At 33.8% G+C, this 19,858-nt stretch overlaps 2 protein-coding genes across 2 annotated transcripts; both read left to right on the top strand.

The window, feature by feature from the left end:
• Positions 1–6,814: 6,814 nt before the first annotated feature.
• On the top strand, positions 6,815–13,783 carry LOC149577226 (uncharacterized). Its single transcript, XM_089795893.1, has 6 exons — positions 6,815–6,887; positions 10,728–11,021; positions 11,134–12,795; positions 12,965–13,030; positions 13,125–13,243; positions 13,357–13,783. The coding sequence occupies exons 1-6, from the start codon at positions 6,815–6,817 to the stop codon at positions 13,657–13,659; spliced, it is 2,517 nt and encodes an 838-aa protein (XP_089652019.1). The 3' UTR covers positions 13,660–13,783.
• On the top strand, positions 13,682–16,443 carry LOC149577225 (uncharacterized). The gene is made up of 6 exons (XM_089829704.1): positions 13,682–13,766; positions 13,890–14,579; positions 14,680–14,977; positions 15,117–15,233; positions 15,329–15,729; positions 15,835–16,443. The coding sequence occupies exons 1-6, from the start codon at positions 13,746–13,748 to the stop codon at positions 16,342–16,344; spliced, it is 2,037 nt and encodes a 678-aa protein (XP_089685830.1). The 5' UTR covers positions 13,682–13,745; the 3' UTR covers positions 16,345–16,443.
• Positions 16,444–19,858: the final 3,415 nt, after the last annotated feature.

The following is a 19,858-nucleotide window of genomic DNA, read 5'->3' as shown; positions in this document are numbered from 1 at the left end:
AATTAGGGTTATGTCAACTTGACGTGCAATTTTCTACTTGTTATTAACTTTATATCAAAAATTTGAGAGAAAAGAACTCTAGCAAATTGAATCTAATTTCTAAACTACTAGGACTTGTCTCAAAAAAATAAAAATTGATTGGTCAAAAGTTTGAATTTTAATGCAATATTACAAAAATTTTAGAACAAAAATAAGAAGTAGACGTATGTTTGACCACCTTAATCAAAATCAAATGATAATATTTTTTAATAATATTCTAGATATAAGTAGTAGACTCATGCCTAGACATGACACATATTTTTGGGTATTTTTATTCTAAATAAATAATAATTAATTAATTTTTGACTTTAGTATTTTTGGAATAAAAAAACTCTTATGTCTGACCACCTTAACTAATTCAAAACTCTACAAAATTCAATTTTTTATTTTTTTCCCTTATAGTAGAAGAAACATAGAATGTGATGCATCTTTTGGGTTTAAAATTTTTTCTACCATTTGAAAGTTATAGTTTTTTGTCAAGTAGTGTGTTAGTCAGCACTTTATACATAATTCCATTAGAAAATAAGTAATAATTACTTACTAAACTCATAATTTGACAAACCTTACTTTTTTGGAAAGATAAGAACATTCTTAAGAAACCCTTTTAATTTCATCAAATTTTGGTGAGAAAAAAGTCATCAGCTACATGTTTGAAGTAAAAATCACATAAAAATAAACCAAAAACACATTTTAAGGATGTTTTTAAAGTTGACCATATAGGTTTGGTATCAAAAGATATAGTAGACCTTATAAAGATATTAATTGTTGTCATTTAGTATCAGAGTGGGTGGGAAAATAGTTGGATTTGATTTTTGAAATGGTTTGAGATATTTCAGAACTACAAATTTTTCAGATCACCACTTTTTAGCACACCATGATCCTGCACATACCCAACTTTTTATTATTATATTCAAGACAATCGGCTTTGAGATTCAATTTGAATGCATGCCAAATGATTAAATAATTGAATCAAACTCAGCAATATCAGTTTGTAATAAAGGCGTATCAGAGCAAAACAAGGCATGTGACACATTTGGTAATAATTCTCCAGCAAAGGCACTCGAATTGTTTGATTAAATTCCTGTCTAAAGTAAGCCATTTCTAAGTCAATATAGGCCTCAGACCAAACATGTGAGCAGACCAATGTGAAGAAAGTTTGCAGCAGATTTTGTATTCCAAAGGTTTGACACAATGCGTTAATGCATTAGAAGGTAGAGAACTAAGCTTTAATAATACTCCATCATGCACAAAACTGAAGCAGATGCAATCGGAAAATACATAGCAGGATTTCCAGCAAGTCCCAATATAAAACAAGCATGTCAATTGTTTGACAAAATGTCAAATATAAGTGTACCTATATTCATTTAATAGAGCTACTGAATTGCTTGACAAAATGCCTCTATTACATATGAAATACGTGCTTTGTTTAGGAGAAGTAAATGAACAAAAATGGTATTGATAAAGGATTTTTTTTTAAAAATGTCTTGTGAATGCTCCAAATAAATGTTGAATCCTTTAAGTGAAATAGAGACTTTGATAAAGTTTTACAATTGCCTCAAGAAAATGGAACATGGAGTAGGGAGAACTTGTTAAATGCATATATGAAGGTAAAGAATCCTTCTTGTGGCAAGTATTGACCAATGGTATCAAGACACAAAGAATTTTGAGTAGTTCTTATTGCATCTATATCATGGAGATATTCATAGTAAGAAAATGTGTTGCTAAGAATATCGTACTCAGAGGATACAATGTCATGAAGATATAATCATCACACAATGGTAGCTACAGGCTATAATAATATTGATAAAGTTTTAAGAACCTCTTGTGAATGCAGCATGCAAGTGTAAAGTTTAATCTCATATGCATAGTTTGATGCTTCACGATGAGGAATATATGTATGGAAGTGATGAAGGCCCAGGTAAGTGGAATTAGTAAGATTGCAAATTGTTAGAAGAATCCAAAATTGTTGAAGAATGTATATTCGATGGTGGAAAGTGACATGTGTCACTTATTGTAACCAAAGTTAGGATGTTGTGTTTCAACTTCATGAAAGGTTGGAATTGGTTTTGAAATACTCTCCCAATGTCCAAATCTTAACTTTTTGCATAGTTACAAACTCGAGAAGGTAGTTATGCCTGAATAGATTATAAATTCACAAATCTCAATGTAATAAGGGATTTTTTGGACTTGGAGAGGGGAACACTTATGTTCTGATAACAAAGAAATTTTTGGAAAGTGTGTACAATTGTTGTTCTTGTAATCAGCTATTTTTTAAGTTCTTGGTGCAAAGAAATAAAAGAAAGTACATTTGGTGTTCTCTTTCTAATGAATTTGAATCGTTAAAGTGTTGATTCATCATATGAGTATTTTCATGGTATGGTGTGAGTATTTGTGAATCACTGGATTAGCATTGTGTCAATAATAGCTCTCAAGCATAGTTTTTGATTATTTTCATTAATAGTTTACATTATTTTTATGGAAACATTGAAGTCATGTGGTGCATTCGCTATCAATGGTTTCCTTTTTATTTTCTAAATTCTATTCATCTTTATTAAAAAATTAGAAATTTTATCTTACGAGGGAGCTACCCCTCTAAATGTAGAGGAAGGCCAGATATCAAGGGCCTATCCAACTATTGGAGACATCAATTTTCCATACACTCCATTGAGCCAAATCGTATATTTTCTAAGTGACAAATTTGTTTACCAACATAGCTTCATATGTTTCTTCTTTTCCCTCCTCATAGTTTCCACCCATAATCAGTATAGCCCTAGTCTTGTTCCTTATAAGGGGTTCACGACTTTGTAACACTTTCTTTAGGTGTTCTTCATTTTCTACAACACATAACTTCCTAATCATGTTTTCTCATACCTGTCAATCCTCTTGCACTATCCTCTTTCTATTTATTTATCTCTCATATAGATCGTTAGGAATATATTCCTCAATGTCCTCAAACTTCTTCTTATTCAAAATCCTATACCTTATAGTTGCATTTTCTAACTGTAATTTATCCAAGTTGCTAGACAAATCATAAAGTTTGTTGAATTGAGAAAAATTACTTTCATTGGTAATTAAGTTGTTCAATTTCACAATTTTAGGCTTCCATGGTTGCTACCCTTCCAAAGGCATCTCTCCTTGTGTAATGTCCCTATTTTGGAAGTAATTTGATTTAATTAATTTAATTAATTAAGTTGTCCAAAATATTGAATATTTTATGAGGATGATGAATTAATTATTTTAGTTAAATAAATAAGTTGGATTAAGTTAATTATTTATAAAGTTATCAAATAAATAAATATTAAAGGGTAACTTTATATTTAATTGATTTAATAAAGTGACTTAAATAAAATAATATATCATAAAGTCACTTAATAAAAATGATGTATTGTTGCATTTGATGGAGAAGCTACTTCAGTAGCTGATGTATTGCTAATATTGATTATGTTATTGAGAAGGATCATTATAGACCTTCATAATCTATTGTCATGGAGGTTGATCAGCCTATTTGAGTCTCATGTTTTTGTTCATACCTTTCGATTGAGAAGGCCAACCATTCTGGGTATTATTGCATTCAATCCTATCATTGAGACAATCATTTTAGAGGCAAATTGGAAGGCATTTGGTGCTGCAATTAATTATCTAAACTTTTTCCAAGCAAGAATAGAGGCAGCAGCTTGAGTATTTCGATTTGAGCTTGGAAGGTGCCTATCACATTGGATTTTTATTGTTTCTTCATCAACAACATTGCGCGTCATCATTACTAGGTTCTTCATGCATTCACTAAGTAGTTTGCATTGTCATCATAGGCATTTTAATTGTTGCTATAAGTGAATACTCAGAAAATCAAATTTGGCACTATTGCCAAACAATTGTAAGCCAAGAATCTTGACCAATTCATAGCATCATTGTAGTAACATTTTATTGCAAAGAAGGAGATATAAGTTGTTGGTCAAATACTATTGTAATTGAATATTTTATTGCCATTCATGATCAACTTATTAGTTTGCATGCCAATTGTTTGTCAAAATGTCAACTGGATGTAGGTTCTCTTTTTTGGCATAAATAATGTTATAATTATGCATTCCAAATGTTTGTGAAAATGCCACTTGATTGTAACTGCATAAATGTCATCTTAGATTGCATTCAAAGTGTTTGTCATAATTACTAGTTGTTGTAGCTGCATATTGCAAATAGTTTCAATCACATATATGCATTGAATATTGTCAAAATAAGTTGCATATTCATGTTAGGTCATTGTTTAGTCAATTTAGAGTCATTTGTAAACATTCTCATTGATGCTAATTGAAGAAAAGAGTCATTAAAGAAAATTGAAATGTTATATCATTCATATGACCCTTGTATGTGAAGTGTTTGATGAAATTCTTTGAGCCTCCAATCAACATTTTAAGGTCAGATTTGAGCTGGGTCATTATAGTGGTATCAGAGCTCTGATCTTGCCATCCTGTGGGAATTGATTTCATTATTTGTATGAGATTATTATTAGAGTGATCAGTATTTCTATTTCCTAGCCATGGATAGATATAGGAGATCGAGTTTGGGAAGTTGACACAGTAGTAGAGGGAAGAGAATAGAGTTAGATGCTTTGGTGGAAAGTGTCGAGAAATTAAGATTGCATCAGCAGCGAATTGCAGAGAGATTGTCAGATCTGGCTACAGTTGAAATGGTAGCGAGATATTTTACTTCTACTTTTAGTAGGCTGACATCGAGTTTGCAGGGGAGAAGACTTGAGTTTTCTCCATTCGTTGATCATGATGTTGATGTACCATTATCTAGTTCAGTACCTACTATTACCATCTGTAGTGCTGATGATAGTTTTGTTGCACCAGACTCAGTGGATGTTTTTGTGCCACTAGAGGATAGTAGTGTCGAGCATCACTGGGTTAAGACTCCCAAAGAAATTACTATGGGTTCTACAAAGGCAATTGATGCTATAGTCATCTTTGATCATTTAGATTCTTCTTCGGAGGGAATTGTCATTGGGGATGTGTATGTCAGCTTTAGTAGCCTGGCTCTAGTTTAGGAGGCAATGGCTTCCTCAGATAGGCCCGAGGCTTCTATGGAGTCTCCCAATGGTGTACTTGGTGATTAGAGTATTACAAAGGGGACACTTGATTTTAGTTTGGGCTCCAGCATTGTTTTTGTACATGTTGACAATGAGTCATGTGTACAATGATTCATGTTTGCAGTTGAGATTCCTACAAGTGATGTGAGAGTTGTTAGTATGGAAACATCTAAGGACACTTTCGAGGATGCTGTGAGTTGCATTGGTGACGATGCCCCTTGTATGATATTGAGTGATGACTGCGAGGAGAGCTTGAGATCTGACAGTTTTGATATTTATTATAGTAGTCGCAGTATGGGTTCGGTATAGGAGACAATGTTATATTCCTGTACTAAGGATGTGAGCACGGAGATTTCTAGTGATTACACTTAGGATGGGAGTGTTATAGATGTTTTTTCTTATTAGACTGCATGCTACAGTATAGCTTATCCATAGGTCGACATTGAGCTATGTACGTGGTCAGATTTGGTAGAGGAGATGCAGTTAGAGGATATATACACTAGCATTCCAAATTCATCCATTGCTGTGAGTGAGGATGATGAGTGTTGTAGTGTATTCAGATTTTTATTTCTAACTTTAGGCATAGATTTAGCATCGACAGTTGGTGGAGATGGGTTCCTTGATTCACTATTGCTGAAACCCATAGATGAGGATGAGGTAGAGTCTAAGTGGCAGGAGTTTGTTTCAGCCAAGGCTACCTTTTCAGTTGAGGGAGTTATTTTGTCAGTGACCCCTAATGATATTTTTCAGGATCTGAACTCCCAATTAGTTGCAAAGGACAAGGGAGCTAGAGATTGTGATGATGAGATAGTTTCAGTAGCAGCTTCTTTGGAGTTACATGAGGATGAGTCTGATGCTTGCATTTAGAGTGTGGAGGTGTACTCAATTGTAAGTACATTGAGCATTGGTGGTCTTGAGGGGAGTTCATTTGATTCAACTTTCTCTCATAGTGTGGACAACATATTCGAGATGGTTCATAGGAGGCCTGTAGTGCAGAGTCACCATGTGACCGGCTAGTTGAGAGTTGGCGAGAGAGATATCACTACTGCTCTTGAGCATTTTGATACCACTCGTTAGTTGTTGGCCATTACTAGTTGGGGTGCTTCTATGATAGATGAGTCTAGCAATGGTTACCTTTCTTTGGCAGAAGTTCATGCCTTATGTGAAGCTGTCAGGGTTTTGAGACAGGATTACTTACAATTGGTAGCCGATCGTGATCACCTAGTTGAGTGGGGGAGTATAGCCTATGAGGCACTCTTGGATTGTGAGGAGGAGGTGAGTGAGCTTACCTAGGATCTCACAGTGACTATTGAGGCTTTGGAGGACACACAGTGAGATCTACAGGAGTCAAAATTTCAGTTAGAGGAGGTGACCATGGAGTTGGAGCATTTGCGGTCTACACTAGCCCCAGACCCAGTTCATTTGTATATTGAGGTGGTTGGTGGTGAGTACACTCCTGCAGTTGTTACTGAGGAACATGTTGTTGGGGCTAACACAAATATTCAGGATTTGGGAGCACCTAGTCCTAATGAGTTTGGGATACCAGTGGCATCAATTCTCTAGATTGATTCTTCTCACACAGATGATAGTGTGGTACAGTTAGCCGTGCCACCTTTATAGAGGGATCAATTGTGGTGTGTAGGGGAGTATGTTGATGCTTTCTCATATAATTTTTACTACACTAAACCATTAATGGAGTATTTGCTGGATAGTGCAGGTGTTCGTCTGGACTTGCATAAAGTGTCAAAAGGTGTTCTCATTCAAGGTACTAGTGCTATTCGCAAATTGTTTGGGGAGATTATAGTGATCCTTTCTACTATGCTACCTCACAGGGATTTTGAGGTGGGTTTTGTTGAAAAAATTGCACATGGTCCTATCTAGCATATAGCCACTTGGAGTCAAAGATTGGAGCCATCCGCTGATTCCCAGTTCAGTAATGTTGAGCTAATAGTGGAGTTTGGGGGTTCCTATCGACATTATACAGTGGGGTATGCTCATCATTTTTCTTTTGACCTAGAGATAGAAGATTTGATTTCATGCAGGTGTAGATCGGCTCCAATTTCTTACCATCCACAATGGGATGAATTGGCACAACCTTTTGCTGATGGAATTAGTAGTTGCAAGTTACATAGCCTACAGTATCAACACACCCAGGACAGTATATTAGAGATTGGATTTAGTGGCAGTGACTCAGGTACCTATGGCTATTGTCATATCCACAATGTAGTTGGGTGTGAGTGTTAATTAGACAGGGACTTGAGTTTTGACAGAGTTGATGTTTCAATTGGCTTGAGTTTTGCATAGTGGTTTCTTCTATCGACATCAACAGTTGGTCTTCAGATGATTTTGTCAGTGATGTCAGTTGTTTGGGTGTTGAGTGCAATTTCTCAGTTGTTGATTTTTGTACTATTGATGTTGATGATTTCTTCATAGGAGTTATTTGGTGATGATTGGGACATCACACAGGTTTCCACTTAGGATCCAGGTGTAGGAGAATGGTATTTGTTGCTGAGATTGCTTGGGGACAAGCAATTTCAGGAGGGGAGGACTGTAATGTCCCAATTTTAGAAGTAATTTGATTTAATTAAGTTAATTAATTAAGTTGTCCAAAATAATAAATATTTTATGAGGATGAATAATTAATTATTTTAATTTAAAAAAACGTGGTATTAAGTTAACTATTTATAAAGTTATCGAATAAATAAATATTAAAAGGTAACTTTATATTTAATTAATGTAATAAAGTGACTTAAATAAAATAATATATCATAAAGTCACTTAATAAAAATAAAATAATTTCTTGAAGCTTCTAGATTTGGGCCAACCTCTTGAGGAAAAAGTATAAATAGACATCATGGGCCTCATTCTCATCATCCAAGAATTGATGATTGTTTGATGTGATTATTTGGTGGAGAAGCCAGCCATTGGAGGATCTTTGGGGATGAAAACCCTCATTGGTTATGCAATTTTGAGGCTGTGAGATACCAGTTGAATTATTGTTGATTGTGGGCTTTACTTTAGAAGTTCAATCTTGCGCTTCACAGTGGAGATTATTTGAGTACAATAGTTGATGTATTATTGTACTTGCAACAACTGATGTATTGTTGCATTTGATGGAGAAGTTACTTCAGCAGCTGATGTATTCCTGAGATTAATTATGTTATTGTGCAAGATTATTACAGACCTTCATAATCTACTATCATGGAGGTTGATTAGCCTATGTGAGTCTCATGTTTTTGCTCATACCTTTCGATTGAGGAGGCCAATCATTTTGGAAATTGTTGAATTCAATTCCTATCATCAAGAAAATCATTTTAGGGGCAAATTGGAAGGTGTTTGGTGTTGTAATTAATTATCTAAACTTTTGCCAAGTAAGAACAGGGGCAACAGCTTGAGTGTTTCGATTTGAGTTTGGAAGGTGCCTATCACATTGGATTTTTATTGTTTCTTCATCAACAACATTGGGCGTCATCATTACCAGGTTCTTCTTGCATTCACTAAGTAATTTGCATTGTCATCATAGGCATTTTAATTGCTGCTATAAGTGAATACTCAGAAAATCAAATTTGGCACTATTGTCAAACAATTGTAAGCCAAGAGTCTTGACCAATTCATAGCATTATTGTAGTAGACATTTTATTGCAAAGAAAGAGATATAAGTTGTTGGTCAACTACTGTTGTAATTGAATATGTTATTGCCATTCATGATCAACTTATTAGTTTGCATGCCAATTGTTTGTCAAAATGTCAATTGGTTGTAGGTTCTCTTTTTTGGCATAAATAATGTTATAATTATGCATACCAAATGTTTGTGAAAATTCCACTTGGTTGTAAGTGCATAAATGTCATCTTAGATTGCATCCAAAGTGTTTGTCATAATTACTAGTTGTTGTAGCTGCATATTGCAAGTAGTTTTAGTCACATATATGCATTGAATATTGTTAAAATAAGTTTCATATTCATGTTAGGTCATTGTTTATTTAATTTAGAGTCATTTGTAAACATTCTCATTGATGTTGATTGAAGAAAAGAGTCATGAAAGCAAACTGAAATGTTATATCAGTCATATGACCCTTGTATGTGAAGTGTTTGACAAAATTTTTTGAGCCTCCAATCAGTATTTTAAGGTCAGATTTGAGTAGGGTCATTACACCTTGTATTAATAACCATAAGCCACGAATAGACAAGTCCTTATAAGGGACATGTCTATTTGTTAATTTATAATTAATACTATAACATGTTTATACTATTATTATTATATAAATATAACCATAGTTATATATATTTTTATTATTCTATACATTAATCTTGTATAATGTACACACATATATAATTATACCTCATCAATCTCCCACTTAAGTTCAACTTATGCTACAACCTCAGACCCGAACAACCTCTCACTTAAACTCTATGTTAAAGTTTTAGTCAATTATCCAAATTGACTAAAACTTTAAAATAGAGTTTAAGTGAAAGGTTGTCCGAGTCTGAGGTTGTAGCATAAGTTGAACTTAAGTGGGAGATTGTTGGATAAGAAGTCCAACTGACACATCTGTTCATTTCATATTCCTCTTATTTGTCTCTATGTCTTCTCTTGAAAGCTAATGTATAAATACGGGGGCAGGTAGCCACAAGTTATGGTGAACCGCGATAAATCTTGCCTCATCTCTATTTGTGTATTCTCTATTTATCTTTTAAATTAACAATATAATCTATAAATTATTTTCAAAAATAAGTTGAAATATTATTTCCAACATATAATTTATCATTTGTAGGATTGGTTGAATTTTTATGATATAATCAAGAGATATTAGATATTTTGATATCTTTAGGATGCCCAAACGTTCCCTTCTTTAAAGTTTTTTAAAAATATTTTGTTTTTTATGAAAAAAGAGGATTATTGGATAACATGAATTAAAATGCTGATGTCACTATAAAGACCATCGCCTAAAAATTTAAGAATATTATGATTATTTTTAATTTGAATATATATATATATATATATATATATATATATATATATATATATATATATATATATATATATATATATATATATATATATTCAGATGGCTCACTAACTAAATCAACATTGGTTAGTCAACTTTCGCCAAAAAAAATATATTTAAAAAATAATAATAATCAATAGTAATAAAAAATAATGCATACCATAAAAATATATTACACATATTGATTCTTTGTTAAATTATTTTTGTAATATTTTAACGATTTTTTTAAAAATATAACTATAGGGATTATTAGTGTGCTCATCAAGTTAGATGAGAGTGCCTTTACAAGTCATTTGCTTTTAAGGCTTAAGAAAAATAGGACGCGGCTATCCTCCAAATAAATTTGTTCAGTTGACCAATTTTCAAAAAATCAAAAACATTGTTTTTTCTGAAAATTTCAGCATTTGATCTTCATGATCTACATAGTTTGAGTCGAAAACAACAAAAAATTTGGAAAAAAAAAAAAAGTTTGACCCTTTATTTTGTCTTTAGTACATTTTGTCTGAAAATTATCCCATAAATTTAAGGATGTTGTATAAATTGGAATAGATTGCTTTCCTTATTTTTTTAATTTCATGGACAGCTTGATGATCGTGTAGGGGAGAGTATGTCGACACGCCCGAAGCCGAAGCTTAAGTTCAAGAGAACAGGATGGTTTGATTTAATGCCAGATGGCTACCGGTTGGCAACGGTGGAAGAAGTCAGCACTAATTTGGCGGATATTAAAAACCGAGGATTTATGGAGGATGGAGAGAGTGAATGTCGTCTTTTGGATGGCCGCATGCTGGCCGGTTATCGACTTAAACAATCAGTGGGCAGGTGTTATTGGAGTCTGGTCGTGAAGGAAAAAGTGTGGGATGGGGAGACAGGCGGCTGGAAGAAAAAATCTTCAGGTGTTAATTTTTACTATTTTAATGTAGGCGTTATCTTCATTGATCTTGTATTGTTTGTTTTACTGTTACACTGCTCTATATAATCGTTATCTGTACCGTACTGGTATTACAGCTTGCTATCCATCAGATGGTAATTTGTTGAGAAAGGATCTTTATAATGGAATTTCTCTCTCGGAGGAAGGCAGAAAAAGTGCATTTTCTCTTGCTTCCATAAATGAAGATCCGCAAGTTATGTGTTGGCTTCTCAAAGCTATAAATTCTGAAAGAGACCTCCAAGGCTTCCACGATTTGTTTAGTAAGGAAGAAATGGAAGAATATAGTTACTTGGAAAGTTATCGTGCAGTGAAATGCTTGTGCGCTTCGGGGTATCCATTTCAGTTTCCTTTGACAGCGGATGACCAAAGCAAAACAGCGCTGGATTATCTGATTGATTTAATTGATTATGGTTGGTCATTTCAGATCATTCCATGGATTGAATTATTTATAGAGCTTTACACTAGTGATATTGTTCATCAGTACAATATTAGAGATGATGTGACCTTCCTGGATAAGGCAACGAGCGAAGCTATAGATAAGAAAAACTGGGTTATCGCTTTGACGAAGCTATTGTCAGTAGTATCTTTAAGCTCGGACATAGAAAATCAGGTTTCCAAGATTGAGCATTGCCTTGGAGGCGTTTTGATTGAGGCAGTTGAAAGAGGTTACGTTCAACTTGCAGATGCTTTGCTAGAACGGAGGGCTTTGAAAGATTTCATGGACGAAAATCCTAAAGATGTTTGTTTGAAGATTGCACGAGAAGCCATCCTCAAAGGACACCCGAAGTGTCTGCAGAAAATGCTAAATTTATTAAAGAGAGAGCTTCTACAAGACGAAGATAGAAAAATCCTCTTTGATTATGCAGCCAAATCAGAAAGCGGAGAAATCTCCCGAATGATCGGTGAAGCACATAAGGATTGGTACAGAGTTAACAGAAGGGATAAATGGGGAAGAACCTTTCTTCACTGGGCAGCACTCATTGGACAGGCTGACTTGTGCGAAGTTTGCATCGAGAAGTGGAAGTTAAAAGCAAATGACCTGGATAAGTTGAACCAGAACTCTTTACATTTAGCAGCAAAAGGAATTAATGGGCACCTAGTTGTGGATATTTTATTCAAATCATCCTCCGTGGACTTAGTTGATGCAACCGATTGTGAGGGAAGAACACCTTTGCACTTGGCATCTGCGAAAGGAAACAAAAAAATGGTTGAGGAATTACTGGGGAGATTGCTTCAGCAACCAGCTCACAGCCCAAATACTGCGACAAACCCTTCTCAATTGAAAAAAATTCTTCAGCAACCTGACGGCTTTGGGAAGACTGCGCTGCACATGGCAGCACAAGGAGGGCATACGAGAATTGTACAGAGGCTTTTGAAAGAAGACATTGATCCCTTCTTACGACGCGATGTCCATGGAAGCACACCATTGCACTGTGCTACTGGAGTAGATGATTCAGATGTTGCATTAGCCATGTCGAAGAGCTTGGTAAACAAATATAAGAAGGGAGATTATAATAGATCACTTATGTTGTGGGCCTCAGCAGCCGGCATTGGCACTGCAGACGAGAGAAAAGGGTTAGATCCTTTGGTTAAGGATTACCTTTTACAGGAGAAAGCAAAATATGATAAGCATTTACTAGACTTAGCCGCCGTGACTGATAATACGGATATGGTATGGGAGCTTTTAAATAGAGGCGCAGATATATCCAACATCAAACACACACGAAAAGTCAATGAAGGTGCGGATATGTACGATCTCAAACGGAAAGAACGGTTCATCTTCAATTAAACCATTTTTTCATTGAACTAAATGGCCTAAATGGCATCTATTTATGTTGTGCTTCTCAAATTTTGAATTTAATTTTGCACTTGCTTAATGTTTTACGAATATTAATTCTTTGGTGACAGTAATAAAAGAAATTCGAATAGCAAATGAGCAAGGACAAGATAAACCGAGCTCGGAGGATAATCTGGGTAATTTATATGATGTTACGTTTAGAGCTTTTAATTAGGTTTTGCCGGAGCATATCCAATAATTACAACAAATCTCAAAACTCAACTTGCGCAGGAAGAAATGCTTTCGCGGAAGGTCTAGCTGCTCTATTTTTGAATAAATTTGTAGAATCTCCCATCACAGTGGGCGTTATGGGTGAATGGGGCATGGGAAAATCCAGTCTCATGGTTCAGGTGCGTTTTACTTTCTGTCTTACGTAAATTTAAGTTTCAAATCACCCAGAACACTTAAATTTGCTTTTCAGTTTCAAATTACTAAATTTGCCTTTCAACCTGTGTATAAATAGACGGAAAATCTTCTATTGATGGCGGCCTCTCAGTTGTCGTTCCCAAATCTTCTCCCTTCTGAAAATTTCAGTGGAGCAAAGAAGGTCTCATTAAGTACAAAAGGTCAAAAGATCTATAGAAGGATGAAAAATGCAACGTATAGGTTTTTCCCAGACAACTCCATAAGCACGACACGTACAAGGATTAAAAACGCCATGAGAAAATTGCTACTATTCACCAAGACGGGGGTATATTTTAAATATAATTCTCTCATCATTAATTTTAGCAGATTTTTTTTCCTGGACGTAATTAAAATATATTAATTTAATTATTTAAACAGACTCAACTGGTAAAGCTATTAGAGAACTATCATCCGGAATATCATGCCATTTATAAGTCCCTTGCATGCATGGATGTTTATAATCAAATGGTGAGTAAAATAATAATTATTACACTTCGTAAACGAAGGATTTCAAATATACTAGGAGCTATTAATTGATTCACCTTTTCCTATTGATATAATCTTCCTGCCTTCCTTTGCTACATATTTCAGCTAAGCTCGGTCGCTGACAGCAAGAATCAATTTCAAGCAAAGAGTGAACCACCTCGAATTCTAACAATTCGATACAATGCATGGCACTATCGAGATGAGCACGAAGCTTGGGCTGGTCTTGCAGTCACAATCACAAAAGAAATTGAGCAAGTCATGACCAGAGCACAAAAGTTCAATACTTGGTGGACATATAGTTGGGCTAAAAATGGTGTCAATATGTGCATACAAATATTTTTACCTTATCTATTGGCAATATTTCTAGCAGGTTGGGTAGCTTGGGGAGTTTGGACGTTATTAAAAGAGGCAAAATTCAAAGATTTGAAATACGGATCCATACCAATCACTATAATAGCAATCGTATGGGGAGTATTAAAATCCATTATTTCTGCTGTGAAACCTGTGAGCATACAGATGATGGGGTATATCACTTCACCAGATCACACAGCTCGTCTTGGCTATCAACAAGTGGTCATTTCTGATATCAACTTTTTGCAAGGAAAACTCGGAAAAAAGCCGCACTGGTTTTTTTCATTCATTTCTGGTGAATGGTGTTGGAATTGGTTCGGCCTATATCCCGACAATGTTGAAAACACATGTATTCCAAAATTTAGCCCAGCATCTGAGGATCAACTTCGAGTGATAGCATTTGTTGATGATCTGGATAGATGTGATGAAAAAGTTATAATACAGGTATGTGAAAGCACTAAATGTTTAACTACTTGTGTTTTCATTTTTCATATGTAATCAGTTTTAAAAGGCTAATTTTTTTTGGTTTTAATAACTTATACAGGTTTTATCTGCTGTAAATCTTGTATTGGCTGAATGCAAGATTAATGTGATTATGGGAATTGATAAGAAAATGATTCAGAAGGCTGTTGAAAGACATTTTGAAGATAAAGAAGATAGAGATTTAGCAGATAAATTTATTTGTAAAGTTATTCAAATTCCATTGAGTTTGCCAGATCTTATAGTTGAAGAGTTAGATAAGTTTTTACACCACTATTTAGGACATCCGCGACCTGCTACAACTACAATTAGAATGGAAGATGGCGAAGACACAAACTATGGTGTAGTAGATACAGATAGTGGTATTTTGAAATATATTATTTACAAACAATACTATTTATAATTCTTACATAATTTAGAATTTTCTTTGTATATACATTATTCAATATTGTGTTTTCGCCCATTGTCATGTGCATCTAACTGTGGTTACACTTTATACAGATGACAACGAAATTTTTAATAAAGGTCTAGGAGAAGAAAGCTTTGATAGAAGCCGAAAAGAAGAAAGCATATCAGTTGACATTCATTCTTCTTGTACACCGCAAATAAATTTCAAAGGTAATTACTTTAAATCCTTAAGTTTGCATTGAAATCATTTTAATTTACAATGAAATATTTGCCAGCCAACTAATATAACTTCAATTATTCGACAGGCATTGTCAAAAAGGTGTCTAACCAATTAATTTGCTTCTTTCAAAACCTTTGTTTGTGTGCCTGCAACCTTTCAAGCGAACTTCGACAAATACAAGATGTGGCAAACAAAAAAGAAATTTGTCCTTTGACATTTTCTAAAGGTGCTCGGTTAACCAGAGAAATGTTGCTCTCAAAGTTTAGCCCAAAAGAAGCTGAAATCTTGTATAAGTTAAAAGAATTCGTCACTGGTAGCCAAAAGCTTCCACGTGAATGGAAACGTTTTCTGGACTACTACAAATTTTCTTGCAATATTCTCTCTATTATAGGTAAAGTTTACAAACTACCAAATTGGAGGGTAGAATTGATGGCTTGGATATTTATTTGTTGGCAATGGAAGCATGAGATGAACATTCTCATTAAGGTATTCTTAATTGAATGATTCCAGTTTTCTGAATTGATGGTAAGATTTAATATATTTCAAAGTAATTTTCTTTAAATTTAATGCATTTAATTTTTTTTAATGTAGGGTTGGCAAAAGTATGTACCAGAAAAAGGAAAGAATATGGGCAAGTCTAAACAAAATGAAGTTGAAAATCAAGATGGGCAAGTTATAAATGAAGATGTGGAAGTTGAAGAAGTAAAGGAAGATTGGTTTGGACCTTCACTTAAACAAGTTGTTATTAATTATTTTGCTGAGAAAAAGATATCTGATACAGAAGTTTCTTTGGATAAAGACAAAGGAATACTAGAGACACAAGATGATCTTTCAAAGTTAAAGGAGTGTTTACAACATGATCCTTTTGTGAAAGCAATTTTTTCTTTATATGGTCATGACACTACAACAAATCAAGAAAGTGAAGAGCAATATTCCAATTGGTTAAACTTGTTGAAGGTCTTAAACGATGTGCAAAATGTTTCAATGAAAGGAATTCAATTGTTTCAACAATTTCGCCTTCATTGTGAAATCGACAATCTTCCATGGCCTTTACCGGAGTCAAATACCAAAGCATATGAGAGATTGGTGCAAAAGATGTAAATGAAGAAGAATTATCATTGATGGAAGATATGAGAATGCAAACATCTTTCAAATAGACTAAAATCTCATCTTATTTATATATATTCAACATCATTGTATATATAGTTATGTATTATTTAGAAAAAAAATAAAAATTGAAGTATTTGTCTTTTGAAATTATTTAATGCATACCCATTCTTTATGTAATGTCCCCATTTCTATGTAATATCCCCATTTCTAGCTTAAGGAATGAACACTAGAACCTACAGCAAATTATTAAACTATTAGTACATGATAGAAAAAAAATATTATATATATATATATATGTGTGTGTGTGTGTGTGTAAGAAATGAAAAAATAATTAAATGACAATTTGAATAGTACGCATTACTAACCCCTCCTAATCTTTAGAAAGGACTTTTCTCAAATTACCTATCTAATGAGAAATCATTCCTGATTAAGTAATTTTCATATAAAGAGGGCCTTCCTAAGACCTCCAGGATCTCTGCTAATGCTTATAACATCTCTTACTTGATAGAGATCCCACCTCTAATCAAGTCTCTGATCTCTAACATCTCTAATCTCTAACATATAGATATGACTAACCACTATAATATATATTTTGTCTCTAAAAGTTTATAACAAACCTCTCCCTGGATTCTAATTGCCGAGTTCTCTTGTATAGAAAATCGACATTCACAGCGCATGCCCTCTACCAATATTGTCTTGGGCTTATCAGAAATTTAAACCCTTTAAGTCATGAATTATTTGTTAAAGAAAGCAAGTAAAATATACCTCTGTGTTGCCTCTGAGATTGTACTGGGTTTTATATGAGCTTATCTGAATTTTAGTTCGCTTCATACGAATTTTAATTGTTATCAGAATAATGTATTGTCAAGTACGTCCTTTGATGGTCTCTACCTACTGACACGCTAATTCCTCTGTCTCCAATTCCTATACCTGCTACTAGAAGTGTTGAGTTTATATAATTAATACTATTTCCCTTTATCGCTACCATATTCTCTGCGTGCCTTCTGATCCCGTGTCCTCAACTAGTTTCTCCTTCCTTAATTTCATCCTTTTTACCTGCTGGTGTCAATTATCCTTATCTACTTTATCGGGCTCCTTTTTGGTATTTCTGGTGTTTGTATTGATCTCTTGCTAACAGTATCGGGCTATGGCTTGCACATTACTATTTAATTCACACGCTAGCCCTGTATTCTCGTTGTGTACGGGAATGTTTAGATTCTATGGTCTTAATTTAATAATCAAGTTTAAAATTATTATACATATGTTTTCCATTTTTTTATTTAATAAAAAAATCATAATAAAAACGATTGGGTCGGCTAGTTAGCCAGTGGCTCTCGGTTTCGTATTCCGGCTAAACACTGATTGTTTTCGCTGCTTTGATGGGTGGTGTCCACTTCAACACCGTAGCCGTCTCCACTAGCAGGTCTCTTTTTTTGTCTTTTCTTCCCCTTTTTTTGATGCTCCTACTTTCAATGGTCGCTGACCAAATATCCCGAATTTTGGTCAAGCAACTAATTCTTTTATTGGGATATATAATTACTGATTTATTGCAATTTGCTTAATTTATTTATTGTATCATTTAGTTATATGTTTTGTTAATTACTCGTGGTGATTATATTTCCAAGTCCAAGGTAGATAGAAAAATAGATTATTTTTATTTCATATTGATTCTATAATATAAATAATAACAATAATAAATAATAATAAGGCTTATTATTGGTGTAAAATAGATAATATATTTAAATGAAATTTTCATACATTAAATATATTACATAGGACTTATTTTGGGGATGTCACAGTCCCTACTTCCTAATTTTTCTTGTCTTGAATAAATTTGAGGTTCTCTTCTTTTTCAAGTGGCATCTTCATTTCATAAACCTTTCCATTTGATTACCTAAGTTCTCTCACAACTCTATATCATAATACCTTTTCTCCGGTGTCCAAGATTATCTCAGGTTCGAGAATGAGTTGTCCTTTGTCATCAAGTGGAGATAATTCCGCACATGGTACTATTTGTTGACCCAAGACCTTTTTAAGTCTCCATACATGAAATACATTGTGAATTATATTTTTATTGGAAAGTTCCACCTCGTAGGTTGCTTCACCAACTTGTATGATTATCTCATATGGTGCATAGAATCGAGGCTTGAGTTTTTCTATTGCATTCTTCTTAATGGATGATTGCTTGTAGGGTTGTAGTCCTAAAAAAACTTATATATCCTTCCATGAAAGATCTTTTCACTCTATTTTTATCTACATAGAGCTTTTGTTGATTTTGAGCAGTGTGCAAATTCTCTTTTAATGCCTTCATAATGTCAATATTCCTTTGAATAAACTCTTGTACACCTAGTACTCTACTTTTGGAGGTGATTAATCCTCCAAACATCATGGCTTCCTAACCATTTCATTCTTTAAACAAAATCATTTTTATCGACATGTGGTTGTTGTATTATAATAGTATATCCAAAGTGTAACCAGTCAATCTATGGAGTTTGATGTCATGTGACATAGTTTCTTAGATATCCTTTTATCCACTTACTTACAATGTTGGTTTGCCTATCAGTTCGTGTGTGATAATTGGTACTAGGAGTGAGTAAAGTACCTACTAATATGAATAGTTCCTATCAAAATTTACTAAGGAATGTGTTGTATCTATTGCTTACAATATTTTGAGGTAATCCATGGAGACAAACTATCTTTGAAGAATAGTTTTTCTACTTGAGGTGCCTCATATTCCATGGAAACTGAGAAGAAATGGGAAAATTTTGAGAGTTAGTCAATAACTACGTAGATGTAGTCTTCCCTTGAATCTTCAGTAATCCTGTTATAAAATCCATAGATATGCTCTCCCATTTTTTTTATTTGGGATGGACAATGCTTGCAATAGTCTAGCAAGGTGCGATTGTTCGAAATTATTTTGTTGATAGACCATACATTCTTGTACATATATTTTTATCTCTTTTTAACCCTTTCCATGACAATTTCTCTCTTATATGTTTGTGTAAAATTAGTAAAAATTTTTCTTGTTAATTAAATCATATTGATTTAATTACTAAGTCACTTATTATATCTAGTTTACTTAAGTTAAACTTTGGGCATATAATAATTAATTATTATCATGCAACATAGGTTAGTTACCTATTAGGGTGTTGAGCTCATTCACTTTAATAATAGCAATTTATTTTTTTTCTCATCAAAAATGTCTCATTTGTGGATCTCTAAATTCTAGCCTCCATAGTTTTTGGTTCTCTCTTTCTTTGATAGGATTTTGCATGCAGGTGATTCTTGGGAGCTATAGGGTTGATCTTTCATCAACTTCAACATGGTAGCTAAGCTCTAGATCTCCATGTCATTGTTCTTTTTATAAAAGGTTTTGTATGGCTTTTAGATCTGCTCTTTTTCTTGCAAGGGTTTCATTTTTAAAGGATTTTTGTATTGGGATCTAAGGGTCACCTTTTTTGGTGCACTTTAAGCCCAAACGGACCTCACCATTGAGTTCATAGCA

The sequence above is a fragment of the Cupressus sempervirens genome, chromosome 1, assembly GCF_028749045.1.
Source record: "Cupressus sempervirens isolate cs-2001-9-10 chromosome 1, ASM2874904v1, whole genome shotgun sequence".
Taxonomy (NCBI): domain Eukaryota; kingdom Viridiplantae; phylum Streptophyta; class Pinopsida; order Cupressales; family Cupressaceae; genus Cupressus; species Cupressus sempervirens.
The sequence above is the reverse complement of the archived record's forward strand: the minus strand, read 5'-3'. Positions and strand labels throughout refer to the sequence as shown.